Here is a 27,223-nt window from a genome sequence, read left to right as displayed (position 1 = left end):
TGATAATTCTCTCACTTGTACTCGCTCTCTCTCGCTCTTTTCGTAGTGCATGAAAATGCGACTTTCGTCCTAGGCGCTCGTTCATTCTTATTCGGTCTTTTGAAGGAGTCAGTCGCATTCTGAATCCATCGGACGTTGACAAAAATAATTCTAAATCGCAGTGCTTAAAGCAATACGGATATACTGAAAAAGTTCTTCATTTTGTGCTTACAGTGAAAACAGTTAAACTACAAAAAAAAAACATCGAGTCACGCAAAAGTAAATGCAAATAGTGTTAAGTTGAAAAGTGAATTTAAAGTTTGTCAAATTAGACAATAAAACATATGTATGTACGTGAATAAAAACTGCTCAGACAGACTCCCGCATAATTACTTCGTTAACTCCTAGAGGAGTTTAGCGGCCGCAAAAATCGATAAAAATTTTACATAGAGGCGCATACACATGTATGTACACACACACATTTGCATAACTTATGTATACAAGCGGGTACGGGAAGAAGGTAGCACAAGAAGTAGGAGCAGCAGCAGAAGCCTCAGATTACAGTGCCGTACATATAATTAGAACCCCCTTTTTTTGGTAAATTGGTTCGCGTTGTTGAAGCTATTTATAAAAATCAACCTGCCAAGCGAATATCAATTGTGCTATGATGTGACTCCGAGTGATTACTTAATGCTTCTCCACATTGATGGCCGGCGGTGTGACAAAAAGGCAAAAGCAAAGCTCTCTCCCTTCCTTACGTCCGTCCTGCCGCAAGTCTCCTGCTCTTGTCGTTGGCTGAACTGAAGTTGTGTGTGTGTTCTCTATGCCTGCGATTGTGTATGTGTGTTTATGTGCTTTCAGCAGTTGTATGTTTATGCCGCTCCCACCCCTTTTGCGCTGCTCAATCGTTTTACTGCTTATTTGCTGCGCTGCGTTGTACGCTTCGCTTGACTATTTATTTATTTTTTTTGTTCTCGCTTACGGATTCTTTGCACGCGACGTCGACGACGACGATAAGTATACATATGTAGTGTATGTAGAGCTTGTTTTGCTATCTTTTTTATACTTACCATGTGCGCGCCAAAGCCGCGTTCCAGAACAGGCAGCCAAGCAGCCTACTCTCCACTCAACGCTACTCTGCTCTACTGCTCCGCTTCAAGGTCAGTGTAAGGTTAGGTTCTGCAATTGCCATGGCAGTGATTTTGATATTGAGGCTGCTGCTGCTTCTGCCACTGCGCGTTGGTCGTCGACGCTGCTGCTGCTGCCAGTTGTCAGTGTTGTTGGTGTTGTAGTTATTATTATTGGCATGGCGTTGCTGTTGTTGTTTTATATGGGGGCTGGTGCTCAGCTACCGTAATGGACACACACAAACTAGTGTGCGTGTGTGCGTGCGTATCCTTCGTCAAGCATTTTGACATTCTCTTGTGGGATTCCATTCTCAATTTAATTTGTTTTTCATGACTTCTCACAGCCTCCCACTGCGTCGGCAGCGACGCCAACTTCGACTGCGGTTTGTGTACGTGACGTGGGCGTCAAAATGTCGCCACTGTATATATGTATATGTGTGTGTGTGTGTGGGTGGGTGTGTTTGTATAGGGGTGTGCAAAATAATGTGTGAAAGCTTCTGTGTGTTTGCCTTTTCTACGTCACAGCTGCGAGCTGAACTTTGGCATTCAACTAAGTATGTATGCGTGTATCCTTATGTATTCCTATGTACATCTCGCTCTTCCTTCCCGAGCTGTGCGTTTGCCAGCATCACTGCCTGCCCCGTTCTCTCGTGCTCTCTTCACATAAGCTTGCGATTATGTAAGCCACACACACTCATTGTTGTATTTTTCTTTTCTAGTTCTTTTCACGCTATTAAAAAGCATTCGCAAAGTGCACTTCAATTGAAAGGATAACAGTGTTGTCATTGTTATACAGCAATTTGGCTTAAGAGAGAGAGCTTAGGCAACAATTTCCCCACTAAGCTTTCTTATCAGCTTGTGGCAATTTAATTGACATTTTCATTGCCAGCTTATACTATTTAGGCTGGGAATTGTAATGAATTAAATAACAGGTTAATTCCACTAATTGATATAGTACACTAATTAATATAGTAAAGTGAAACCTTGTCAATTTCGAAAGTAGAAGAAATACTATTATTATATACAGGTGTTGAAAGGCACCATTTAACATTTAACGATTAGCATTTCAATTAGTAAATCAAGTAACGAGATGTGGGTTGCGATTTGAGACAGAAATTTGATATACGATATTCCATCAGACAGGCGCCGTCAATGTCACGTAGTCTGTGGTCAGTCAGTGATTTTTCCAGCGGAAAATTGCGTCGTTGGCGCTAAGGGAAATGGGAGTAAACAAATGCAGTGCAATGAAATGCATCTGCATAAGATAACAACAAATTGTTATTATGCATTTTGTTTGTTATTGTGTTTTATTTGCTATTTGTTGAATTGCTGATTGAGGTGCATTTTGTTGACGACAATTTCCTTAACTGTCATTTACGGTGCATTTAATGCCCTTTGATTTATATGGCATTATGTTCTCCATAATGCGTCAGCAAACTGACTGACCAAGGCATCTGACTGATATTGTATAACAATGGGATCGCTTTGATCGATTGCCAGTTGCCTAGGATTAAGAACCAACAAGTTTGAATGCTAACAAAACGTATGCTCGACTTTTGGATACGCCCAACAAGCTATTTAGATTATATTTATTATAGAGTATATAACATTTTGGCAATTTAGCTTTTAAATTACGATCGCTATTCAGTGTTTCTTAGATTTATAACTTAAGAACTATATATTTCCGAAATTTCTTAAATCTACCTCTTATAGTGTTTAAGTTCAATGAGTTGACTATACTTACTAGTCATTTTAAGTTGCAGAAATCATCACGTGAAAAGTGTTCGATTTTTAGTAAACACAATTATAAAATAAAATACTTCTAAAATGCGTGTAAATTTCGATATCTACCTTATAGAAATGGATTTGTCTTTTTCTACTTGACCAAATAGAAATACCCCTCAAATTAATGGTTAGCGGGTATAAGAAACGCACTGATAAGCGAACCACGCAGTGTTGTCTTGCAATTGCATGCAAGGAAATCGAATCGTCTTGGTTCTATATGTTGTCGTCACTTGCATCACGTGACGTAAGCAGGCGAGGTTGCTCCACTTACGCAATTAAAACAATAACAAATAAGACTGTTGCGAGAAATGAGGAGGAGAGGTGAGGTGAGGGCACTGAAACTTGCCCCAAGGCTGTGCAATTGATGAGACTTACCACAAACGGGAGCCAAACCTGGAATGCAAATGCAATGCGAGAAAATTGCGACGTTTCTTTATTATCTACTCGACTGCCAACTGCGGTCTCCATTCATCTAATTGGCGGGCGCATCATGCAGGGGTTAAGAGAGCCCCTTGACATACCCGGACCGCACCTTAGCCAGGGTCTGAGCTATAAATAGCAGCGGCATGTTATATTATCTGGACAAAACCGATCCGAGTAGGTGCAGTCATTGAATATCGCATGATATAGCACTGAAAGAAATTGAAGAGAACTTAACAAATACTTAGTAAACTATTATTTATTATTTTATATATATTTTTTAACTCTTTTCTTTTATAAACAAAAAGTATATAGTATTATTAAATTAATAGAAATATCAGTATAATATAACATCTTATCAGTTGCTTGGATTTATCTATAGGATAGATCAAGGCGACTTAAGGCTAAATTATTTTCGTGATTGAATTGGTTAACTATCATAAATATTTACTTTCCAAATCACAATTTTCTTGGTATTCCATTACTTTCTTAACCAGCTGCTATTTTTTCGAATCGTATTAAAATTATATATTTCTACACAATGTAACTGGTGTCAATTAAATTATATTTAGTATGAATTGCGAAAAGTAATTCCCTCGCATAGGAATTTCAGATTTATTTTGAAAACCAGTTGTTACACTGTAAATATCGTCTGGTTGAGGAATTCTACTGAAAGTATGAAACTAACCCCGACAAATAAATTCCATACCTTCAAGGCAACTTTCAAAGCTTAATTGAAACCCAAACCGACTTGCGACTGCTTTCTCTGTAGCCAATTAAACCCAACGGGGTCTGTGCCATAATATCGCCCGTTCGATAATGAAAACAAATTGTTACTATTTTTAAATATAGTGGATTTGCGCCTAATTGGCGCAATCTCTATGTTCCCTTCCGCCTGTAAGTTTGCTCAGCTGTTGACTGCAAAGTGCACAAACTGCAGGCAAGTGTAACAAAAAACAAATCTAAGTACACTCATATATAATCGGTATTCCTCGGTATATAACCAGACTCAATAAAATTCACGACTACTTGAAATACGCGTCCGATAAGAAGCGGTAGCAATACTAACAATCAACGAGTCAGATAATGCGCATTTTATGAAATCGTATCGTAAATAGTTCAAAATCGAAATCTTAGATTTACGATACTCAAATTACGATGGGGGAGAATAAATGGATGTATATTTTTACTATGGGGAGGGAGAAACACGAAACTTTGCACGCAATAAACAAATTGTGTTTATCCGAAATTGATACTCGGATTTTGTTGTACACAAAATTCCTGGGGAAGGTTATTGAAACTTGTTGCGCTTTCTCGTAATCGTAATCATCGTAGTCGTAATCGCAACGTTTGTTTACATTATAAAAATACATAGAAATGTGCGTGTGTGTGTGTGTGTGTGTGTACACTCTGTATATATCATAGGCCAGATAAATATAGACTAAATATTGGTCGGGCCTGGGACTTTGAACCGACGCAGCACTGGAAGTGCCTCCCGCCTCTCTTCCTCTCTCTCTCTGTCTCTCAGCCAGTGTCAGATTTTATATCTGTGCATTTTGTTTGTTCTATCAGATCTCTTTGCCCATGTCGGCGTCTTATACTTTGTGTATTTTCCCGAAGATTCAAATATTTGTGCAGCGATTTTGTTGCATTGTCGCCTCTCTATTGCTTATTTCGGTACATACTTTCCATGCTATTTTTATACCCGCTACCCATAGGGTAAAAGGGTATTATAACTTTGTGTCGGCAGGAAATGTATGTAACAGGTAGAAGGAGGCATCTCCGACCCTATAAAGTATATATATTCTTGATCAGCGTCAACAGTCGAGACGATCTAGTCGTGTCCGTCTGTCCATCTGGCTGTCTGTCCATATGAACACCTAGGTCTCAGAGACTATAAGAGATAGGGCTATAATTTTTTTAGCCAGCATTTGTTATGTTTGCACACAGATCAAGTTTGCTTCAAATTTTTGCCACGCCCACTTCTGCTCCCATAAATCATCAAAAATCTAATAACAAGCGTAATTTTAGAGCGAGAGCTGCGAATTTTGGTATATAAAATAATAATTATGATTCCTGATTTGGTTGCGATCAGATAAAAATTGTCCAAATTATTAAAGAAATACTTTTATATGGGCAAAAACGCCTACTTACTTGGGCTAGCAATTTGGTATATTGTTCAGTCTATGGTATATTTTGAATGTTGTACTAAATCGATATACCAAATATACCATTTGGATTATTTTTAGTATTTTTGTATTATTATTTTTTTTGGCATATTTTGAGAATACCACAATATTTTGCTTTAATTCAAAATGGGTAGCGGGTATCTCACAGTCGAGCACACTCGACACTTGTTTTTTATCGAGTTTTTTGTTGTTGAATAATAGAAAACATCATTCCGCGGACACGTGATAGATTTTTCATTTCGAGAATCTATTTTAGAGTCATCTCTTATGGCATGTACTATATGACGGAGCTAGATTATGCTCTTTGTTTTTGGCCTTCTTAAAATAGAATTTATGCGTGGTCGTGTGGAATTATGTAAGGGACTTTCAATTCTGTCAAAAAATTATAATAGAATTTGCAGCTACAATCTTGATATGCGAGTAAAGTACTCGTTTTATTCCGGGAGCTCATTTAATTAAATTTTATTACTTTTTTTTTTTTTATTTTAGAACTTAATGCGTAATTGGGGTGAACGGATGCCGCTGCTGCTTTTGTGAATAATATCTCAGGCACTTGAAATTTTGTTAAACTTTTCCATAGCGCACTCTCGCTTCGTGCTCAGGGGGTACGAAGTATAGGGGTCCGACCTACATCACATCCATGGCACACGCGCTCCAGCAAACTGTTATCACTCGACTCATTCATAACATTTTTATTTTTATTTATAGATGATATACAGCTTCAGCTGTTCGTATCACGCTACAAAATCGTGTGTATTTTCTTTTTTTATTACGACCATTATCAAATTGCAAATCTATGATGACTCTTTTTTGTTCAACTTCCAAATTGGACGCAAATCAATCTTTCAGCTAAATTCCTGGCTATCGCGATTGATTGCGCACTTTGCCAACGAGTTCAGTGTGCCAAAAAACCCGTCGTAGGGTCTTATCGGAGACAAAGGTGTGCCAAAACAAATTATGAATTAAGCAGGCAATTGCAAATCGCACATCCCGACTTACACATACCCTGTAAACACATTATTACTATCAGCTTTTCAGCTACTTGCTTGATTTGACAGTGATAGTTTATCATAAACTGTTTGCGTTATGCTACAGGGTATAAAGCTAATGTGTGGCACTCCTGACTCCTCCTCAGCTGCAGACACTCGCCAACCACATGTTGACCGCCTGATACCCCCAAGCAGACCCCCCTCCCGAATAGAAACACGCAAAAAGCACACTTGGGGAGTATATTATCGCTTTAGAATTTTGGCACTTATCGGCTTCGCAAAAACCGGTCTGCGTCTGTTTATAGTCGTAGGTATGTCTCTCTTTTGCCCTCTCTCTTTGTGTCGCTCTCTTTGCCACTCTCTCTCGATTGTCTGGAGTGTATATTTCACCAATGTGTCACCGTCTTGCGTCTCCGTCTTCCGCCGACCTTGCGACAACGCAACGCAACTCAACGTGACGTAGTCTGTTCGCAGATAAGTCGGGGATCGTTCTCTTGCCGGCCGGCTGGGACTTTGACCAATTTAAACTGCATGTATAATTCATATTTGAGTCTGTATGTGTATGTATGTATTTATATGTTGTGTCTGACTGTTTTATGGTACAACAGATTACGTATCGTGCTCTCGGGGGCGGGGGAAACACGATGATTCTACGCGTGTTTTCAGCGGATCGCTGAACTTGGCCGACACGTCGCTTATCAGAGCCAAATCATGTGTGTGGATTGATTGATTAATTTGTGCAGCATTCATTAACACGGGACCTCTGGCTATAGATAAGTCTCCAAACTAAATCGCTCTCCCGTGCTCCAATTATTGCCATTTCATTCTTTCACTTTAATGAGGGGCGCGAGTCATGGAAAATTTTGTGAGCCATTTTTTTGATCACTTTTTTTTTTGGTTTGCGAAATTCTGATAGGTGACAAACAAATTTGCATTTTGTTAAAAATAAAATGCGACGAATATTATCGTCAAATTCTTAATTCCTATATATAGAATTGTTCCATTCGAATATCATATGAAAAACTCAAAGGAATTGCATTTTGTTTTCGTCTATTTATTTAGATCTGAGGTTGATGGACCCAGCGAGACAAATGGTTGACAGATTTTTTGCTGTCCACATAAATATGTACATATAGTTTATTTGCGTCATTGACTTTGCGAATACAATATTACGAGTACATAATATAATCCCTTCTCCGAACAGGAACTTTTCGTTTGAAACAAACAAATAATGATTATTTATTTTCAGAATAAGCTGTAAATATTTTATTTTGCTGTTGTTAAATATTGCTGTTATTTTACCTTAAAATATGCATTTAACGTGCTTGTTGCGCTTGATTTTCACATTCACACAAACTGAACTTCTCACATATGTATTTGGAATTGTTGTTGTTGTCGGTTTTTGTGTGACTATGTGTGGGGGCATTTTGTTGATACTCGTTTTGTAAGTACTTTTTATGTACTCTTAATTAAACCGTATATTGGAATTCAAATTCAAAATGCACTTGTTGCGCTCGTAAAGAGCACTCGCAATATAGCAATTATAAATATATATAAACAAGTATTTCACGATTGTAAATGATAACGTTAATGTTCCTACTTCGATAAAGGCGCCAGCAAACCAAAACCAACAACAATGTAAGAGCGAGACCCCCTTCGATGATATTGATGATTAATTATGAAGTTGCATGTGCGAGTGTGTGTATGTGTGAGTGGGTCGATTGAACTGAACTATCTTGTGTGCTATATATGGAGTAATTGAATCAATATTGCCAATATTGAGTCAAGTGCACATTTATTTTACGCAGCAAATTTTGCAGCGTCTGCTGCAGCCGCGAATATTAATGTTCGATAAGTCAGAAGAGGAGAAACCAATGCACAAAACGCCGACGCCTATAGAAAGGGTGTTAGAGCGAGTGAGAGTGATAAGTTCAAGGAAAAGCAAATAAACTTGCAAATGCAATAACAAGTCATAGGAATAAATCTCTCACTGGCATCCGCAAAAGGGTGTGCGAGAGAACGCGAAAAAAGAGTGAGAGAATGAACGCAGAACGCAGATCGTTGCTCTGCTGGCGCTCTCCCGTGCTGCGATGTGCGCTGCGCTGCTCTGCTTAGGGGTTAGACATGACTGCGCTGCGCTGTTGGAGCTCATTCGCTTGTGAGCAGCCGTCAGTGTCGCGTGTGCCCCAAAAAGCGCTCTGCTAGAGGAACCCCATAAACGTTGAGGCAAGCAGAAAAGTGTTGTATGTGTGTGTGTGTGCGTGTGCAAATATAGTGCAAAGTGAAAAGCGGTTGTAATACAAAATTTGCTTTATCTCAAGTGCAACACAATTTTTCAACACGTTGTAAATTCAATTTGTTATTTTTTTTTCTCCCTCTCTCTCTCTCTACAGCAAAAACAAAAAACATCAGAGTTTTACTGTGCTAAATTAACTGTGTTAAACCAGCAAGTGCAAGTGAAATAATAAAAAAGCAAAGTCAAAAACTAATAAACAAATACTATTACAACAAGTACTGAACAGCAAAAGCGAAAAGTTTAAGCAAGTGCAACGGTAATTGCGTATAATGGCACCAATAATCACTGACAATTGCGAATTTGAATGTGCAACAAGTGTTGATAGCAGCATCAACAACAGCAACGATAATAATAACTTTGAAAACGATATCGATATCGATAACTTTGCCAGCAACGCACAGTCATCGAATGTGTCCAATTTGAGTGAAGTGCAGCAAGCTGATGTTGATGATGACCACGATGGAGAGGAGCAGCAGCAGCAGCAGCAGCAGATGCCATGGGAGGCACCTGGCAAACAGGGACTCTACGATCCTCAAAACGAGCATGAGGCATGCGGCGTTGGCTTCATTGTGGCCATCGATGGCAAACGCTCTCACAAGGTAAGTTTCCAGACTGGAAATGAACTCAAGAGCTACTTTCTATTTTCTATTTCAATTCCTTGTGTACAGATTCTACGTGATGCCCAGACCCTGTCAGAACGGATGAATCATCGAGGCGCTTGCGCCTGTGACAATGACACTGGCGATGGCGCTGGTGTCTTGGCTTCCATTCCGCACGGACTCTATGCCAAGGCTCTGTAAGTTCATCAGCTCTCATCGTGCTCACAACACACAAACATACATACACACACACACAAACACATTTACAGTTGGCAGTGTGACAACTCTGCCTGGTGCCATTGATGAATGGTTTACACGGCGCACAATCGTTCGCGACATCGCCGCGATCTCGTGCGCAACGTCTATAAAAATAGTTTAAAGCTGTCTATTAGCATTTGTGCCCTTGCCCAATTCAAGGGTAGCTCAGCTATCGCCCTCCCTTGACAGACCTGACCGTACTTCGTTCTTGTGAGATATATCTTATCTTTTATTTTTAGAAAAAAAGCAACCAAATGTGCACAGCACGTTTTGATTAGCTTTAAATTAAATTTCGTGAATAGAGTTCCAATCAGTTTTATTATCTCAAATGTGAACTTTGGCCTTCAGAAGAATTTCCATTGGTTTTTGCAAATCCCACAGATTATTTTCAAGATATAAATCTCCCTTTAATACGTAACAAAAATATATTGCACAATTGCAATTTATATTATATATGAGTTTCCTTCTTTATTAATCTACTATTTGAAAGACTGATAAGCAAACTTTTGAATGAAATTATCAGAGACTAGTTTTATTGTTGACTTCTCTTGCAAGTAATTTTATACGATTGTGTAGTGCATTTCACCTTCGTTGTATTCTCAAATTTGCATTTCTTAAATCATTTTGTTGTTTATTTACATCTCTTGTTTGAACATGTGCATTTGCCACCGCGTTTCGCTGCTTCATTGGCTCGGTCTCGACACAAAAAAAAAAGAATGAAAAAATAGACAAGTAGATGAAATAATACCAGATACAAAGATCAGGCGAGAGCACGTCAAAAATAGTCTGCCAAAATGAGGCACATCCTCAAACCGTAAAATACTACTACTTCCAACTGCAACCAGAATAAACTGAAAATCCGTGTATGCAATTTTCGCTCAATATTTGGCACAAATTATTTTCGAAACGTTCGTCACGCTTCTCCACATAATAAATTGCGATTGGGGTATAGAAAGTGCGAAGAGGAGGGGCAGTGGTAATAGTTGTTGTAGGTAATTACTTTGACGCAAATTGTTCCAATTGTATTCTATTTTATTCTTTCACAGAAGAGCGCGAAATGGAAAAACACGACAAGGTCTAACAATTATGACACATGCATAATAACAAGCCCGAAAGCGCAACTTTTTGTACGATAAATATATACTACATACTTTATATATCGTATAATACGTAGTTCCCAGATAAAATCTGGATTTTTATGAACTTTAAAGTTCATTTTACAGAGTCATGAGTGTGTTGTATACTCGTAAAGATTAGATATAAAAGCGAAATGAAAGTGATTTGACGGGACGCCAGATTTAGCCAGATTATAAAGTAATAACACGAAAAGTGTTTAATAGCCCCAACATTATATAGATATAACTACTGTTTTGCGTTCTATTATAAAGTTGAGGTAGTTTATTAACACTTTCATTATCGCAGTGTTGTTTCATTATTTGCATACAAAGTCGAGGTATAGTTATATTTTACAGAGAAGCTCTACCTCAATAATGCCTAATAAAAACATGTCACGTTGTAAATCGTGTTTAATTAGCGCCTAGCTAGACCAGACCAGACATCGGCCTCTGATTGATATGTTCAAATTCTTTTTGTCGCACGCCTAAAATGAAAAAAAAAAATAACAAAAAACTTGTGAAATACTCGAAATACGCGTCGAAATTCGCACTTGTCACGCACGTGCCGAGTGATTGAGATTATGCGAAAGAGAAAGATTGCAAAAGCGAGGGGAGAGAGCTATTAGAAATGTAGAGCAACAGGTTTCCTAATGCCAAGTTCAAGAAACGCATGGGTTTCTATATACATCAACAACATATTGCGAAATCAAAACCCCCACGACGTAGTAATAAAAGCTCGCATTTCTTTGTATATAATATACCCTCTAGAAATGCTTAGAAGCGGGGTAGCTGCATTCAAGTTGCTTATTATAAGTTTAATTTAAGTTAAGATGCTAATCAGTAGCATATATTTACATATAGTTATATTTCCTTCTGCTTGTTACGCTCTTTGCTACAAGCAAATGTCTCAAAAAAGCCTCTCCAGGGTCTCTCTAGGTTGATCAGAACCGAAACTTCTCTGCTTACATGTTCACTTAAGTAATGCGCGTTTGAATGACAATCGGACGAGTGTCTACCACAATTGAACAGACGCATGAAGCGTCTGTGGGAAACGATGGGGACGAGGGCAGCGTGTAGACTGGCAGCTGTTGATGTCGGGGAGCAGCAACAGTTCCCCTAGTTAGGTTACCTTATCAGCATCTGGTGTTTCGTCATATTCTTGACGCCACAAAAGCAAATGGAATTTGCGAATGAATCAAGTTGAATTGAATGGCAAAACGCTTAACAGCAATTCACAAACGAATCCCGCGCCAATTTTAATAGTCAAACTGCGAGAAATAGTCGACAATGATAATATATATTCATGTATCGAACTGTATTATAGGGAAATAAAGCCATTAATAAATACCTAAAGTTATAGTAATATTAAATTTCGTAAAAGTCATAATTTTTTTGTAGTAGACTGCTAAATTCATTAAATTTTAGTTTTTGGAATACTCAGAATTTAATTAATTTTAATTTATATCAAGTTTTTGCAGTGTAGTCGAGTGTTTTTCCAAATTGACACTAATAAAACTGATGGTAGAAAAAAACCTCATAGTAATGTAGTCAAAATTTTGGCAGAAATGAATGGGAAATATTCTTCCATTGAGAATGTAATGATCTCAATCTATATAAATCTTTTGGTTGTCAACTTTTACGAACACACACACAAATTTCTCTCAGTGCCCATGACGTATTTCCTCAATGATAACCTCATAAATGTCTTTTCCCCCACAGCGCCGAGCAGGGTATAACCTTGCCGGAGTTGGGTAACTATGCCACGGGCATTTTCTACTTGGACGTGGCTCAGCACTCCTCCGCCGAGGCGGAGTTCAATGCGCTGGCCAAGAGTCTGGGCCTGACTGTGTTGACATGGCGCACAGTGCCATCTAATCAGCAGGCGATTGGTGTCGTTGCACGCAAATCGGAGCCACTGTCGCGTCAGGTGTTTGTGCTACGCCCCGAGGGACTCGATGAGAAGGCTTTCGAACGTCAGGTGTTTGTGCTGCGCAAGCGGGCAAGTCACGAGCTGACCAAGCCGGGCAGACGCTTCTATATCTGCTCGCTGTCGGATCGCACGGTTGTGTACAAGGGTTTGTTCACCTCCGATCAGCTGTGGGACTACTATACGGATCTGAAGAATCCACAGTTTGAAACCTACATGGCATTGGTGCACACTCGCTTCTCGACGAACACCTTTCCCAGCTGGGAGAGGGCTCATCCTCTACGTGTGCTGGCCCACAATGGCGAGATTAATACGCTGCGTGGCAATGTGAATCTGATGAAGGCTCGCGAGGGCGTCATGCAGTCCGAACTCTTTGGCGATCAACTCAAGAAACTCTACCCGGTGGTCGAGCCCAATCTCTCCGATTCCGGTTCGTTCGATTGTGTGCTGGAGTTCATCACGATGGCTAGCGATCGATCGCTGCCCGAATCCGTGATGACTATGGTGCCAGAGGCTTGGCAGAATGATCGCACCATGCCCCAGGAGAAGCGGGACTTTTATCAATGGGCCGCCTGTGTAATGGAGCCCTGGGATGGTCCTGCTCTGATCAGTTTCACCGATGGACGTTACATCGGAGCTGTGCTCGATAGGAATGGCTTGCGTCCGTCACGTTTCTATGTGACCAAGGAGAATGTGCTGGTCATGGCCTCTGAGGTGGGTGTCTATGATGTGGATCCCTCACAGGTGACGCTCAAGAGTCGCCTCAAGCCTGGCCGCATGTTGCTCGTCGACACCAAGGAGCAGAAGCTCATTCAGGACATTGAACTGAAGGCGCAGATCGCCAAGTCGCGTCCCCATTCCGACTGGCTTCAGCAGAAGGTGAGTTATCCAATTGCGGATTAGACCAAGCCTTAGACACACCTTCCAGGTACACACTGAGCACTCCACCCAAATACCAAAATTATATTCAAAATTTGTTCCTGTTTAACCACTGTAATCTCTCTGTAATTTGTCCATTTCTCTACCATGCTCACAATGTAACCTCTCTGTGGATTGATCCAGATGGTGAGTCGACGTTAGACGGTTAGACGTCTTTAGTCGTTGATGTTTTGCGTTCAGTTCGTTTGGCATGCCCTTTATGAATAAACTTTCTATATTCAGCACTAATCTCTAGTATTTATCTTGTTGTTCAGATCACTCTGGATGAGATCCGCAATGCCAACGTACTCAACACTCCCGAAGAGGAGCCGCCAAAGGCACCTGCCTCGCAGCGCGGCATCTTTGATCCACGTCTCTCGCTCTTTGGCTACACCACGGAGACGGTCAACATGCTTCTCATACCGATGTTTAAGAACAAGTAAGTAAGCTGAAGTTAAGAGTGTCATAATCTCCTGATAGCAAATTCAAATTAAGTTTAAGAAATTAAAAAGCTTACTAAGAAGCGGAAGTTATTTCCGTAGTTTGTAAAATCACTAAGCTAACGATAGGGACTCCACGTTATATACAAATTATCAGTTATTACTCTTTCTGAAGATAAGAAATCACCCCCTCATTAACATTCCAGGGTCTCTACTTAAGTAAACCACTTTCTTTTTCCCCAATTACAGAAAGGAGGCCCTCGGCTCAATGGGCAACGATGCACCGCTGGCCTGTCTGTCCACATTCCAGCCCATTCCCTATGAGTACTTCAAGCAGCTGTTCGCCCAAGTGACGAACCCACCAATCGATCCATTCCGTGAGAAGGTTGTCATGTCCATGCAATGCCCCCTCGGCCCAGAGGCAAACCTGTTGCAGCCATCGGCCCAGCAGGTGCATCGCATTTGGCTCTCCAATCCCATACTGAGCATTCCAGATACCCAGCTGCTCAAGCGCAACACGCATCGCGGCTGGAAGACCAAGGTGCTGGACATTACATTCCAGTACAGCGATGGCTATCGTGGCTATCTCGACTGCATCGATCGCATCTGTCGCGAAGGCTCCCAGGCCGCTCAGGCTGGCTATCAGCTGCTCGTAATCTCGGATCGTGCCGCGGGCACCAATGAACGTTGCGCTGTGTCGGCTCTGCTGGCTTTGGGTGCACTGCATCACCATTTGATTGAGACGCTTCAGCGCATGAAGGTCGGCATTATTGTGGAGACGGCCGAGGCACGTGAAGTGCATCACGTTTGTGTCCTGCTCGGCTACGGTGCCGACGCGATTTGTCCCTATTTGGCCTTCGAATTGGCCCAGGCGCTGCGTGATGATGGCGTCATTGGTGGCGAGGTGACCAATAAGCAGATCTACAATGCCTACGCCCAGGCCATTGATACGGGCATTGCCAAAGTCATGGCCAAGATGGGCATCAGCACGCTGCAGTCGTACAAGAGTGCCCAGATCTTTGAGGCCGTTGGCTTGGGCAACGAATTGATTGACAAGTGCTTCCGCGGCACGCAGAGTCGCATTGGCGGCGTTACTCTTGAGATTTTGGCCAAGGAAGGCTTGGAACGTTTCCAGCTCACCTATGGCAAAGTGTCGCCAGACACACGCATCTTGCGCAATCCCGGACAGTATCACTGGCGTCATGGCGGCGAGGCGCATATCAATGAGCCCTCTTCCATTGGCAGTCTGCAGGAGGCGGCCGTGAACAAGAACCTCGGCGCTTTCGAAGCTTTCAAGAAGACTACACTGGACAGCGTGAAGAAGTGTGCTCTGCGTGGTCAACTTGAATTTGTCACGGATCGTCAAAAGATCGATTTGTCCGAGGTGGAACCGGCTAGCGAAATTGTTAAGCGGTAAGTAAAGAAGTTGCTCCCCTTCAAAAGTTGATCCTTTTATTAATGTCTTGATCTTTAGATTCGCTACTGGCGCCATGAGCTTTGGCAGTATTTCGCTGGAGGCGCATCAGACGCTCTCCATCACTATGAATCGCATTGGCGGCAAGAGCAACACTGGCGAGGGCGGTGAGGACTCTGATCGTTATCTCAGTAAGTGCCTCAATTTATGCTGATCCTCACACCCAAATCTAATCTTCGCTATTTCCCACCTGTGTTGTAGATCAAGATCCCAACAACAGCCGTCGTTCGGCCATCAAACAGGTGGCTTCGGGTCGCTTTGGCGTCACCGCCTCATATCTGGCCAACGCTGACGATCTGCAGATCAAGATGGCCCAGGGCGCCAAGCCTGGAGAGGGTGGTGAGCTGCCTGGTTATAAGGTGACCAAGGACATTGCCAAAACACGTAAATCAGTGCCCGGAGTCGGTTTGATTTCGCCACCACCCCATCACGATATCTACTCCATTGAGGATTTGGCCGAGCTGATCTACGATCTGAAGTGCTCCAATCCCAATGCACGCATCAGCGTCAAGCTCGTCTCCGAAGTGGGCGTTGGTGTAGTTGCCTCCGGCGTTGCCAAGGTAAGAAGAGAGTTGTATTTGATTTAGACTGCCTGCTAACGGAATGTAATTTTCATCTGCAGGGCAAGGCCGAGCACATTGTCATCTCTGGCCACGATGGCGGCACTGGCGCCAGCTCCTGGACGGGCATTAAGAACGCCGGTTTGCCATGGGAGTTGGGAGTTGCTGAGACACATCAAGTGTTGGTGTTGAATAATCTTCGCTCGAGGTAAGTGAACAATCATATCCCCCTCAACGCATTCCTGTCCCATGTTCCCTCCCCACCTGTCTCTTGTTACTAATCATGAACGAAACATATTACCGAAGAGAGCGCCTGGTCTGTAGCCAGATGACAGCGTTGGAAGAACGCTCGATTGCACGATCGATTAATCGAAAGAAGCGCTGGATATAAGGACAAATGACAATGGCTGTGAATGCTGCGAATCATCTGTAAAATGAATGAATACCGATCATTTAAAGATCGTTAAATAGCCTGATTGCTTACACACTCAATGCTGTCAGTCGTCCCACGTCACACGCTCAAATTAGACAATGACAATGAATATGAATCGATAACCGATAACGCAGCAATCGATCACTCACTTTACACGCACGATCGTCGCGGCGCGCAGTGCTCCATTCGTAATTCTTCTCATTACATTGTCTTGCCGACTGAATCTTTGAATTAACATTGCATTCCTTTCTATGTCTTCCCCCCTCAACCCCGTCAACCTCATCAATGGAACCACAGAGTGATCGTCCAGGCAGATGGACAGCTGCGCACGGGCTTCGATGTCGTTGTCGCTGCCTTGCTGGGCGCCGATGAGTTTGGCTTCAGCACAGCTCCATTGATTGTCATGGGTAAGTGGAGGAACAACGAATGTTAGAATATACTACTAATACTTTTTTGCTTTTAGGCTGCACCATGATGCGCAAGTGTCATCTGAACACCTGTCCCGTGGGCATTGCCACTCAGGATCCGGTGCTGCGCAAGAAGTTCACTGGCAAACCTGAGCATGTCATCAATTTCTTCTTCATGTTGGCCGAGGATGTAAGTGATCTTGCTTGGAATTTGCTTTACTATTCTCACTTAAACCAATCTTCCCCTCTATCTCTCTCTCTTAGATCCGTCAAATCATGGCCAACCTGGGCATTCGCAAGTTCCAGGACCTGATTGGACGTACCGATCTGCTGAAGATTGCCAGCCAACGCGAGGCCAAGGCCAGCAATTTGGACCTCAAGTTGCTGCTGCAACCAGCTCTCGAGCTGCGTCCTGGCACCAATATTGTGGGTGGCTCTGTCAAGCAGGACTTCCAGCTGGAGAAGCGTGCTGACAACAAGCTAATTGCTCAGGCTCAGCGCATCTTTAGCGGCGCCGAGGACAACATCGCTATTCAGATGCCCATCCATAACGAAGAGCGCGCCTTCGGCTCCACGCTCAGCTATCACATTGCCTGCAAATATGGCGAGGCAGGTTTGCCTCAGGGCAAAAGCATTGACATCTCATTGGAGGGTTCGGCTGGCCAGAGTTTCTGCGCTTTCCTCGCTCGTGGCGTAAACGTGACGCTAAAGGGTGATGCCAACGATTATGTGGGCAAGGGTCTGTGTGGTGGCAATGTGGTGATCACACCGCAGGACACAGCTCCCTTCGAGTCGCACCTCAACGTTATTGTCGGCAATGTGTGCCTCTATGGCGCCACCGAGGGAACCGCCTTCTTCCGTGGCATTGCCGCCGAGCGTTTCTGTGTGCGCAACTCCGGTGTCACCGCTGTCGTCGAGGGTGTGGGCGATCATGGTTGCGAGTACATGACTGGCGGCTTGGTTGTCATCCTGGGCTTGACTGGACGCAATTTCGCGGCTGGCATGTCCGGTGGCATTGCCTATGTCTATGACATTGACGGTTCGTTCAAGCCCAAGGTGAATCCGGAGTCGGTGGAGCTGCTGCCATTGCAGCTGCCCGAGGATGTTGCTGTTGTCAAGCAACTGCTTGGCGAGTTCATTGCCAAGACCGAATCGAAGGTGGCCAAGGAACTGTTGGCCAACTGGGCTCAGGCACAGGGCAAGTTCGTCAAGGTCTTCCCCTACGAATACCAGAAGGCGCTCAAGGATTTGGCTGAGCAGCAGGAGGTGGAGCAGCCCGTTAAGGTTGCCGCCATTGAGAATGGCAACGGCAAGCACGAGCCGCATATCAAGGACATCGAGGAGGCCATCCAGGATGTTGCCCTCGAGCAGAAGCGTGCCGATCGTGTGCTCGACAAGACACGCGGCTTTGTCAAATACAAGCGTGAGGCGGCCCCCTACCGCGATGCCGGCGAGCGTCAGCAGGACTGGAACGAAGTGTACAACTTCCCGCATGTGCGCAAGAACCTCAAGGTGCAAGCGGCCCGCTGCATGGAGTGCGGTGTTCCCTTCTGTCAGTCCAACTCCACGGGCTGCCCGCTGGGCAACATCATTCCCAAGTGGAACGATCTCGTCTTCCACGGCGAGTGGCAAGAGGCACTGCGTCAGCTGTTGCAGACCAACAATTTCCCCGAGTTCACGGGACGCGTCTGTCCCGCTCCCTGTGAGGGCTCTTGTGTGCTCGGCATCTCAGAGCCGGCAGTGACCATTAAGAACATCGAATGCGCCATCATCGATCATGCTTTCGAGCAGGGTTGGATCAAACCCGAGATACCCGAGACCCGCACCGGCAAACGTGTCGCTATTGTTGGCTCTGGTCCCTCGGGACTGGCAGCTGCCCAGCAGTTGAATCGTGCTGGACACTTTGTGACGGTCTTTGAGCGCAATGATCGCGTGGGTGGTCTGCTGCAGTATGGCATTCCCACTATGAAGCTGTCCAAGGATGTGGTCAAGCGACGTGTGGATCTCATGGCCGACGAGGGCATCGAGTTCCGCACCAATGTGCACATTGGCAAGGACACCAGTGCCGAGAAGCTGGTCGAAGGGTGAGTTGAACTCGAGTGCACCTCTTTTTTTCGATGCTAATCTGCTGCAAACTCCTTTACAGTTTCGATGCCGTTCTGCTGACCACAGGCTCCACATGGCCACGTGATTTACCGTTGGCCAATCGCGATCTGCAGGGCATTCACTTTGCCATGGAGTTCCTTGAGGCACAGCAGAAGAAGCAACTGGGCGGCAAAAAGGAAATCATTTCCGCTGAAGGCAAGGATGTCATCATCATTGGTGGCGGCGACACCGGTTGCGATTGCATTGCCACATCGTTGCGTCAGGGTGCCAAGAGCATCACAACCTTTGAGATCTTGCCAGAGCCACCATTAAAGCGTGCCGATGACAACCCATGGCCACAATGGCCCAAGGTGTTCCGTGTGGACTATGGTCATGAGGAGGTGCGTCTCAAGTGGGGCAAGGATCCACGACAATACTGCACCACCACCAAAGAGTTTGTGGGCGAGAATGGTCACATCAAGGGCGTCAATACCGTCGAGGTTGAATGGACCAAGTCGGAGACTGGACAATGGCGCATGCAGGAAGTTGCGGGATCGGAGAAATACTTTGCTGCTGATCTGATACTGCTTGCCATGGGCTTCTTGGGACCGGAGAAGACGGTGCCCCAAGAGCTGGGACTAGAGCTCGATCCTCGTGGCAACATCAAGGCCTGCAATGGACAGTATGGCACCTCAAATAGCAAGGTCTTTGCAGCGGGCGGTAAGTTTACGAAAGGGAACTTGGTTCGTGTTGGAAACTCATGCTCATTATTCTTACAGATTGCCGGCGTGGCCAATCGCTGGTAGTTTGGGCCATCACCGAGGGTCGCCAGGCAGCACGTCAAGTGGATTCCTATCTGACCGGCCATCCCAGCGGTCTGCCAGGACCTGGAGGCGTTATTGATCCCTCTGGAAACAGGGCCTAAGTACCTGACAAGATGATAATGGTTGGATGTGGGGAGTCTGTCTGTGTGCGTGCGTTGTCGTCCTTAGCATATAGCGAAATTCATGTGTTTTCTCGCTCGGAAAACCAATTTGCAATTTGTGATTCTTATTTTCCCGATTTTAGATTAGTTAACACTAAACACTAAAAAAAAAGACTTAGTTTTTTACACTATTAAACACGTTTTCCTTTTGGTTTTATTTTTGATTGCGATGCGCCACGCCCACAAGGCACTGCTGGCGATGCCCTCCAATAATGTGAGAGAGAGACAGAGAGTCAATTAAGAGTGCAAAAAGAATGTTTAAGAAGACCCAAAAACTGTTTTGGGAGTTAAACAAATATCCAAAATTCAAGGACAATAACTAGAAATTAACCGTTGCTGAGTTGCGAAACAAAGAAAAAAAAAAAACAAAATCTAAGAAAGTTATATCAATTAGTAGTTACGCATTTGTGTTCAATTTAGATGTTGTACTTATTTGATTTGTGTTCTTTGTAAAATTGGTATGCTGAATTCCCGATTATTGAAGAATTAATAATTGGAATATGTGTAATTACAACCACTGAACAAATACGTATGTAATAATCTCAGTCTATATCGAATTGCATTTGTAGATGTTGTTTCGTTTTTTGAGCTACAACTGACTCGTTAATTGCAAAAGTACCTACTACTATTTACAATATGCATATAAATTATTGGTATTTTTAAAAGCCACAAGTTATATAAATGTCCCTTTGGCAAGCTACCACTATGAACATAAATAAATATATATGTTTATGCATTACAATATATACACACACCCAAACTATATACCTTCTATATACAAGCATATATATATGTAAAATAAATTGGTGAAGAGTATTAAATATATTATTCAAGTGTTACAAGCAAAACAGAAAATACAATTCAAAGAGCTTTTTATTGCGCGCGGACATCTGCTTACTAACGAAAAGTTCACTGCTACAAGACCGCACAACTCTGCTATTGACGAAATGTTTGCTGCTATATCACATCGATGCCTATCGATATGTGTTGTGTCAAGTGTTGACAAATCAGTCGTATATCGATATAGTTGGTTGTCAGTGTGTACATACGAAACGCCGCATAAAACAACATTTCTTTTCGCCATAGGGCAGCACTGTGCGTCTTTCGCACGCGTATTTTTGTGCAGATTTTGTGTGGAAATTCATAGTTTTTTGTTGTGAAAATAGTGAAAAACAACAATAATCATGGCGCAATTCGATCTAACACGTATCAATTGTCAGTATTTGGACAGACATTTGACTTTTCCGCTGCTGGAGTTTTTGTGCGGCAAGGAGGTTAGAAAATCTTGATTGCTTCGTGTCACCGTCATCATCACAAATGGCAAATTTCATTTATACATTATGTATGGTGTATTTTATAGATCTACAACCAACAAGAGCTGTTGGAGTACATTTTGGATACGGTAAACAAGACGAACATGATTGATTACACCATGGATACGCGCAAGCGTCTCAATCTCAGCCAGGAGATGCCGGAGGAGTTAGTGCAGCGCAAGGCCGAGGTGTTGGCCACTCTGAAGCAGCTGCAGAACGAGGTGGCACCTATCATGAAGGCCACTGACATTCTCAAGAACGGTGAGAGCATGAAGGATTCGAAGACCTTTGTGAATGCCCTGCAAAAGGATTACAACTTCAAGGTGGAGCATCTCGAGAGCGCCTACAAATTGGCCAAATATTTGTACGAGTGCGGCAACTACCAGGAGTCCACTTCGTATCTGTATTTCTGTCTCATTGTCATGTCGCCCAATGATAAGGTGAGTTGTAGTTTGCATTTATACATCATCACGATTCGGTGACTAAAGTTATTTCTTTTTTGTAGAACTATCTGAATGTGTTGTGGGGCAAATTGGCCGCCGAGATTTTGACTCTCAACTGGAACACGGCTCTGGAGGATTTGACACGCCTGCGTGATTACATCGATAGCGCCAACTTCTCGACCATTCAAGCGCTGCAACAGCGCACCTGGCTCATCCACTGGTCAGTGCTCGTCTTCTTCAATCATCCCAAGGGGACGCGACCTCATCATCGAGATGTTCTTGTATAAGCCGCTGTACCTCAACGCCATTCAGACCATGTGCCCACACATTATGCGTTACTTGGCCACCGCTGTTGTCATCAATCGCACACGTCGCAATGCGCTGAAGGATCTGATCAAGGTGATTCAACAGGAGTCGTACACGTATCGCGATCCCATCACCGAGTTCCTCGAGTGCCTCTATGTGAACTTTGACTTTGAGGGCGCCCGTTTGAAGTTGCACGAGTGCCAGACGGTCATCTTCAATGATTTCTTCATTGTTGCCTGCCTCAATGAGTTTGTCGAGGATGCACGTTTGATGATCTTCGAAACATTCTGTCGCATCCATCAGTGCATCACAATCAGCATGCTGGCCGATAAGCTGAACATGAAGCCCAACGAGGCCGAGTGCTGGATTGTTAACCTTATCCGCAACGCACGTTTGAATGCCAAGATTGACTCGAAGTTGGGACATGTGGTGATGGGCACACAACCGTTGAGTCCATACCAGCAGCTGGTGGAGAAGATTGACTCGCTGTCGATGCGTTCGGAGCATTTGGCGGGTCTGATTGAGCGCAAGAGCAAACAAAAGAATCAAGAATCGATCGACTCCTGGAAGTACTACTAAGCCTTTATAAGATTATTCAACACTTTTTGTATCCAATCGAGTAGAAGACAGTCAATAGATGCCAACGTGCATTGCAATTATTGTAAACCGCAACCACAGTCAAATGGCGCGAATAAAACATCTTCATTCGCAAAAAATTGGTTTCATATATGCTCAACATTGAATTTTATTTCCTTTGGAATATTTTAAGTTTGCACAAAACAATACTCGAATTTACAAAAATTTATAATTTGTCTAGCCTAGAATGCATAAATGGTCCTAGTCCTAGTTCACTAGTGTATAGCTTCTTGTACTCTAACAAAAAATGACTGTGCGCAGATCGATGGGTTTTCTCTGTGCGCAGATCGAAGATCAAACAATTAATTGCTACCTCTGCTTCTTGGCAATCGGAGCAACCACAGACCAGGCGCGTATCGGCAGATCCTGCAGATAGCGTATCCATTTGCGCACAACGAGCAGCCAAATGATGCCATAGACGACGCAGACAGCAGCCTCCAGATAGTAACCATCAAAGGTTATTTCGCACTTGCCTCCACTCTTGGTGCACTCCTGCAAAATTCACAATAGTTGTAATTAAAGCATAGAGAAAGATGAATTCCTAACTCACCTGCAGCTCTTCTTTGTTGAGGCAGAGATTTGTGGACTGAGTGCTGCACTGCTTAAAGGTGAGTACATCCACCAGCCACAGCGCCACAGTGTTGGGCCAATTGCCACCCAGATTACACAGTGTGTTAAGGAATGTCATATAGGTGCCGCCCACAGCTGGATCCGAGATCTTGGCAAAGAACGCCATGGCAGCAACAAACATGGAATACAAAAATACTTGATAGCAGCCGTAGCTGGTAACGAGCAGCACATAGTAATAAAAGGGAACCTCGCCACCTGAGATTAGATATGGTGTTGCGTAGGCAATCAATGTGGCCACCGTCGCCAAAACAATGCGCCATGGTATCGCTCTCAGATACAAGTCCATGGGTCGCGGGCCATTCGTGTGTTTGCCCACAAAGAGGGGCAGGACGATCTGTAGCGGTATCAGGGGTAATGCCAGTATTGCCAGCTTCTCCTTGGGCACACCAGCATCGATCAGTTTCAGCGACGTCACGGCATCGGAGGCGGCAAACGTCACCTTGACGGTGAGCAGTATGGCCGCTAGAATTTGTACGGGACGTTTGCGCACTATATCCCACAGGACTTTGTAGCTCTCGTGTATGTTGAGCTCATGCTCCTCCTTGTAGCGGGCATCTGTGTGCGCATCCTCAACGTCGTTCTCCTTCTTGAAGATGGCCACTAATGTGGTGGCCACTATGAATGTGATGCCCCAGAAGTAAAGGAATCGCGGTAGTGTTACCATGCCCTCATCCGAAGGCACATCACGCAAATACCCGTTGCAAATGTCCTTTGACTCCAAGGCAATAAACACCACATATCCAAGGAAATAGCCAGCTGTTTGTCCCACACTATTACAGGTGGAGGCGTAACCAACATTGCAACGCTTCAGCATGGTCAGCGCCCAGCCATCCACAGCAATATCCTGTGTGGCAGCTAGGAAATTGAGCACAAAGAACAGCAGCGTTAGCATCGGCACATTGGGCTCCACACCATCGCCGCCCAGCCAGCGATCCACGTGCACCGATAGCAGCAGCATGAAACCACCAAGCAGATACTGCACTGGGACCAGCCACGATTTGCGCCGACCAAAGCGACGCACATACAACGAGTCCACAATGGGCGCCCACAGCAACTTGATGCTAAACGGCCAATAGGCAAAGGAGAACTCCGCCTGCTGTTTGTAGCTGGCACCGCGATTCTGCAGCAGCATTGGCACAGCAGCTATGAGGCCAATGGGTATGCCCTGCAGTATGTAGAGGAACAGAAGTACGGCAATGTTGCGCTTATCGCCACGTAAATCAGGCTTCTCGTGTTCATCTTGTCCAGTTGGAGATGGAGTTGACTCGATGAGATCGTTCGATTCACTGTTGCGGCGACGACGTCGTTTTGTCGACATATTGTCAGCTGCAATGATGTGCTCAGAATATGAAATTTGTTGTTGCGTTGATCGGATTTACTTGCAGCCGTTTGTTTTTCTCTTTTTGTAATCAGCTCCAAGTGGAAGAAAAACAACAATACTGAAGGTCCACGTCAGTGGTCAATTCTAGCAAGTAATTTGTGCTGAGTTTGAAGTGGTGCCTTTTATGTTTGATGTTTCCGGATTATTAGAGAATTTATCAAGTTAATTTGCACTATATTTTATTTCATAATGACGATGTGGCGACTTTGTTTGTGGTAGGTTTGTTGACGTTTGCGTTTCGCTTTAAGAGCAAGTACTTTTTGTAATTGCTGTGACGATTCTCGATGAGCATCGAAAAGTTATCGAATCTTATGCACCGTCTATCGATACCATGCCAAAATATACTTGTCCACTCTATAGTATTAAAATACGTTACATTTGCATTTTTTAGAAAATAAATTTGTTGTTCAAAAATAATTTGGGAAAACCCTACTATCCAATGGTAAATCAAACAAGTAAATGAAAAAGTGAAAAAAAATCCTGAATTACTGCTAGGTGGCATATTTTGCGTAGGCAATTTGATATATTAAAAAAGAAATTGTTTCATTGTAACGGTTTTCTGAATATAAATTTACCATAGCAATCGCTGTTTAATGTCTGAACACTCTTGTATTAGAAAAAAGAACAAGGTATCTATTGAGATTTTTATATTTCATTAGTAAATAAAGTGGGCTTCGGGCTTTTGCTTTGCTTTTTGCTCATGCATATTTCATATTTTGTTTACAATCGAATATTAAGTATTATTAAGTATACGTATACTGTTACAGGCTCCGAACTCAAAAAAACACGAAACGGCTGTTCTCGAATAACAATTATTCAATTATCATTATTACAATTTCATAAATTCACCAAACTGGTTTCGCTTCTTCAACGATTCATTATTTTTTTCTTTTTTTAAAAAAGTAAGTGTAACACATTTTGTGACTGAGTTGATTTTTTTGCTTAGCTTAAAGTAATAAAAAAAGATATTTAATTGAAACTGGCTGGCTGTGTGAGTGGCGTACGATTGATAAAGTCGTTTTGTATGCTTTCATTTCATTAACTCTTATTGTATTGTTTTGATCGTCGTCGTCGTCATCGCAATCATCTCCACCAACTACTGCTCATCGTTTTTTTTTTGCTGCTTTGTTTGTTTAGCCGCATGGCGTGCTCCAGTTAATTAAAAAAAACTTGTGTGGAAGGCCATTGGTAGTAATGGCTACACTTCTATTTGGCGGGCGAGCCACAGAAGACGGGCTCTTCCCACTTGTGGTGCACCTCAGGCGTCAGATTGCTTATCTGCACGTGCACGGCCTGATGCTTCTCAAACTTGGGCGGAATGGCGCAGAGTCGATACTTGACCTCGTCGCCAGGCATGGGTACATATTCCCCTTCGATGCTAATTAAATAATGAGTCAACATTAAATTGTGTTAGCTGTGTGTGTGTGTTCTGGTGTTTCATCAAACTTACTCGGAAACGTGACAGAAAACATCCTCGCCGCCACCATTGGGCGTAATAAAACCGTGTCCTTTGGTGCGGCTAAAGGATTTCACAATACCAGTCACCATTGGGTTTTCCATGGCGCGAGCCGAACTGTGTGTTCGGTGTTCATTGTGCGCGCGCGTGTTTTATTTTGCAGCAACAGAAGAATGGGTGCGAGGAGATGGAGAAGCAGACAATTAAATCAATGTCAGATGATAAGGTCAGTTAGTAGCATAGCGCGGGTAGAATGGGATAGGAAACTTACGTCGAGGCCGTGCGTGTGCGACGCGTGATGATGGGACTGGGCAGCTGCAGCGAGGCGTTTGGACTATGGCTATTTTGATGAAATACCGGCGGCTTGGCAGACAGCATCTTTTCGGGTGTTTTTTGGTTCGGCCATTGCAGCAAGCGTTTCCTTTTTTTAGTTCGATTTATATTAATAGAGTGGGCAACAGCGGGGAATGATGTAAGCACTGAAGTAGCGACGGCTTTTGATTGTGTCCGCGTATCGCGTGTGTTTATCTTCTCTCACTCAAATGGACAGCAGCCAAAGTCTGTTGAGTTCAAGGACAGCGCGCCGATTAGTCAGCAAATTGCGTTGCGCTTAAAAGAGTTGTTTTTTTTCCGTTTGCAACTTACCAAATGTTGGCAGTGTAACAACACAATTTTGTAGCGCAGCACTTTCACCACGCTTTCAATTCCAATTGCACCAAGGAGTGGGAGGTGAGTGGGAAGGCAACTCTCGAGTACTTTTAGGTCGCGTGCCTTGGGACTGCTTCTTCTTTTAACTTGCACACATCCAGCCTGCTAACTAATACTGATGCAATTTTTTTTGCCGCAATTCGCAATAAGAGCCGGCAAACACGAAGTCGTCGTAAAACGCGTGGGAAGCGTACTACTTTATTTTTCTATAAATATTCACAATGCTGCACAACTAATTGGGCGTTCTTTTGGCACAAATTATATTGCGCTATATTAACAATTAATTCGTCTTTTTTCCTTGCAAAAAACTTAAAATGAATGGCGTCGGCGGCGTCGAAATCAATGTGACCGCAACTTGCATACT

At 43.4% G+C, this 27,223-nt stretch overlaps 4 protein-coding genes across 5 annotated transcripts; 2 read left to right on the top strand and 2 right to left on the bottom strand.

The window, feature by feature from the left end:
• The first annotated feature begins 97 nt into the window (after nucleotides 1–97).
• LOC132793611 (uncharacterized) lies at nucleotides 98–20,122 on the top strand. Of its 2 annotated transcripts, XM_060803607.1 has the most exons (14): nucleotides 98–258; nucleotides 8,883–9,384; nucleotides 9,454–9,581; nucleotides 12,477–13,563; nucleotides 13,878–14,041; nucleotides 14,292–15,455; nucleotides 15,517–15,647; nucleotides 15,718–16,076; nucleotides 16,139–16,284; nucleotides 16,807–16,916; nucleotides 16,973–17,106; nucleotides 17,181–19,000; nucleotides 19,063–19,721; nucleotides 19,781–20,122. In XM_060803607.1, the coding sequence occupies exons 2-14, from the start codon at nucleotides 9,055–9,057 to the stop codon at nucleotides 19,924–19,926; spliced, it is 6,378 nt and encodes a 2,125-aa protein (XP_060659590.1). In that variant the 5' UTR covers nucleotides 98–258; nucleotides 8,883–9,054; the 3' UTR covers nucleotides 19,927–20,122. The 2 variants fall into 2 exon arrangements, 1 of the variants encoding a protein (XP_060659590.1); XR_009633133.1 differs by lacking the exons at nucleotides 98–258; nucleotides 16,973–17,106; nucleotides 17,181–19,000; nucleotides 19,063–19,721; nucleotides 19,781–20,122 and adding an exon at nucleotides 16,383–16,697 and having other exon boundaries at nucleotides 16,807–16,910.
• Nucleotides 20,123–21,052: 930 nt separating this feature from the next.
• Nucleotides 21,053–27,151, top strand: LOC132793541 (eukaryotic translation initiation factor 3 subunit E). Its single transcript, XM_060803511.1, is given in 4 exon segments — nucleotides 21,053–21,260; nucleotides 21,347–21,739; nucleotides 21,805–21,993; nucleotides 21,995–27,151. Coding segments are annotated over 4 exon segments (1,305 nt in total). The 5' UTR covers nucleotides 21,053–21,170; the 3' UTR covers nucleotides 22,628–27,151.
• LOC132793540 (acetyl-coenzyme A transporter 1) lies at nucleotides 22,765–25,145 on the bottom strand. Its single transcript, XM_060803510.1, has 3 exons — nucleotides 24,694–25,145; nucleotides 23,235–24,640; nucleotides 22,765–23,176 (listed from the first exon to the last, which is right to left on the bottom strand). The coding sequence occupies exons 2-3, from the start codon at nucleotides 24,630–24,632 to the stop codon at nucleotides 22,994–22,996; spliced, it is 1,581 nt and encodes a 526-aa protein (XP_060659493.1). The 5' UTR covers nucleotides 24,633–24,640; nucleotides 24,694–25,145; the 3' UTR covers nucleotides 22,765–22,993.
• Nucleotides 25,328–26,560, bottom strand: LOC132793542 (cold shock domain-containing protein CG9705). Its single transcript, XM_060803512.1, has 3 exons — nucleotides 26,423–26,560; nucleotides 26,146–26,268; nucleotides 25,328–26,073 (listed from the first exon to the last, which is right to left on the bottom strand). Exons 1-3 carry the CDS (start codon nucleotides 26,527–26,529, stop codon nucleotides 25,902–25,904), a joined length of 402 nt encoding a protein of 133 aa, XP_060659495.1. The 5' UTR covers nucleotides 26,530–26,560; the 3' UTR covers nucleotides 25,328–25,901.
• Nucleotides 27,152–27,223: the final 72 nt, after the last annotated feature.

This window comes from Drosophila nasuta, chromosome 3 (assembly GCF_023558535.2).
Source record: "Drosophila nasuta strain 15112-1781.00 chromosome 3, ASM2355853v1, whole genome shotgun sequence".
NCBI classification, from domain to species: Eukaryota; Metazoa; Arthropoda; class Insecta; order Diptera; family Drosophilidae; genus Drosophila; species Drosophila nasuta.
This window is presented reverse-complemented; position numbering and strand designations above follow the sequence as displayed.

Bases quoted from the DNA above. Each gene is read 5' to 3' on its own strand.
- LOC132793611 (XM_060803607.1), top strand. From the start codon at position 9,055: ATGGCACCAATAATCACTGACAATTGCGAATTTGAATGTGCAACAAGT. The intron at 16,917-16,972 runs GTAAGTGGAGGA...TTTTGCTTTTAG, and splicing joins AGCTCCATTGATTGTCATGG to GCTGCACCATGATGCGCAAG. The intron at 19,722-19,780 runs GTAAGTTTACGA...TTATTCTTACAG, and splicing joins CAAGGTCTTTGCAGCGGGCG to ATTGCCGGCGTGGCCAATCG.
- LOC132793540 (XM_060803510.1), bottom strand. From the start codon at position 24,632: ATGTCGACAAAACGACGTCGTCGCCGCAACAGTGAATCGAACGATCTC. The intron at 23,177-23,234 runs GTGAGTTAGGAA...TGAATTTTGCAG, and splicing joins TCAACAAAGAAGAGCTGCAG to GAGTGCACCAAGAGTGGAGG.
- LOC132793542 (XM_060803512.1), bottom strand. From the start codon at position 26,529: ATGCTGTCTGCCAAGCCGCCGGTATTTCATCAAAATAGCCATAGTCCA. The intron at 26,269-26,422 runs GTAAGTTTCCTA...CCGAACACACAG, and splicing joins CGCACACGCACGGCCTCGAC to TTCGGCTCGCGCCATGGAAA. The intron at 26,074-26,145 runs GTAAGTTTGATG...TTATTTAATTAG, and splicing joins GTTTTCTGTCACGTTTCCGA to CATCGAAGGGGAATATGTAC.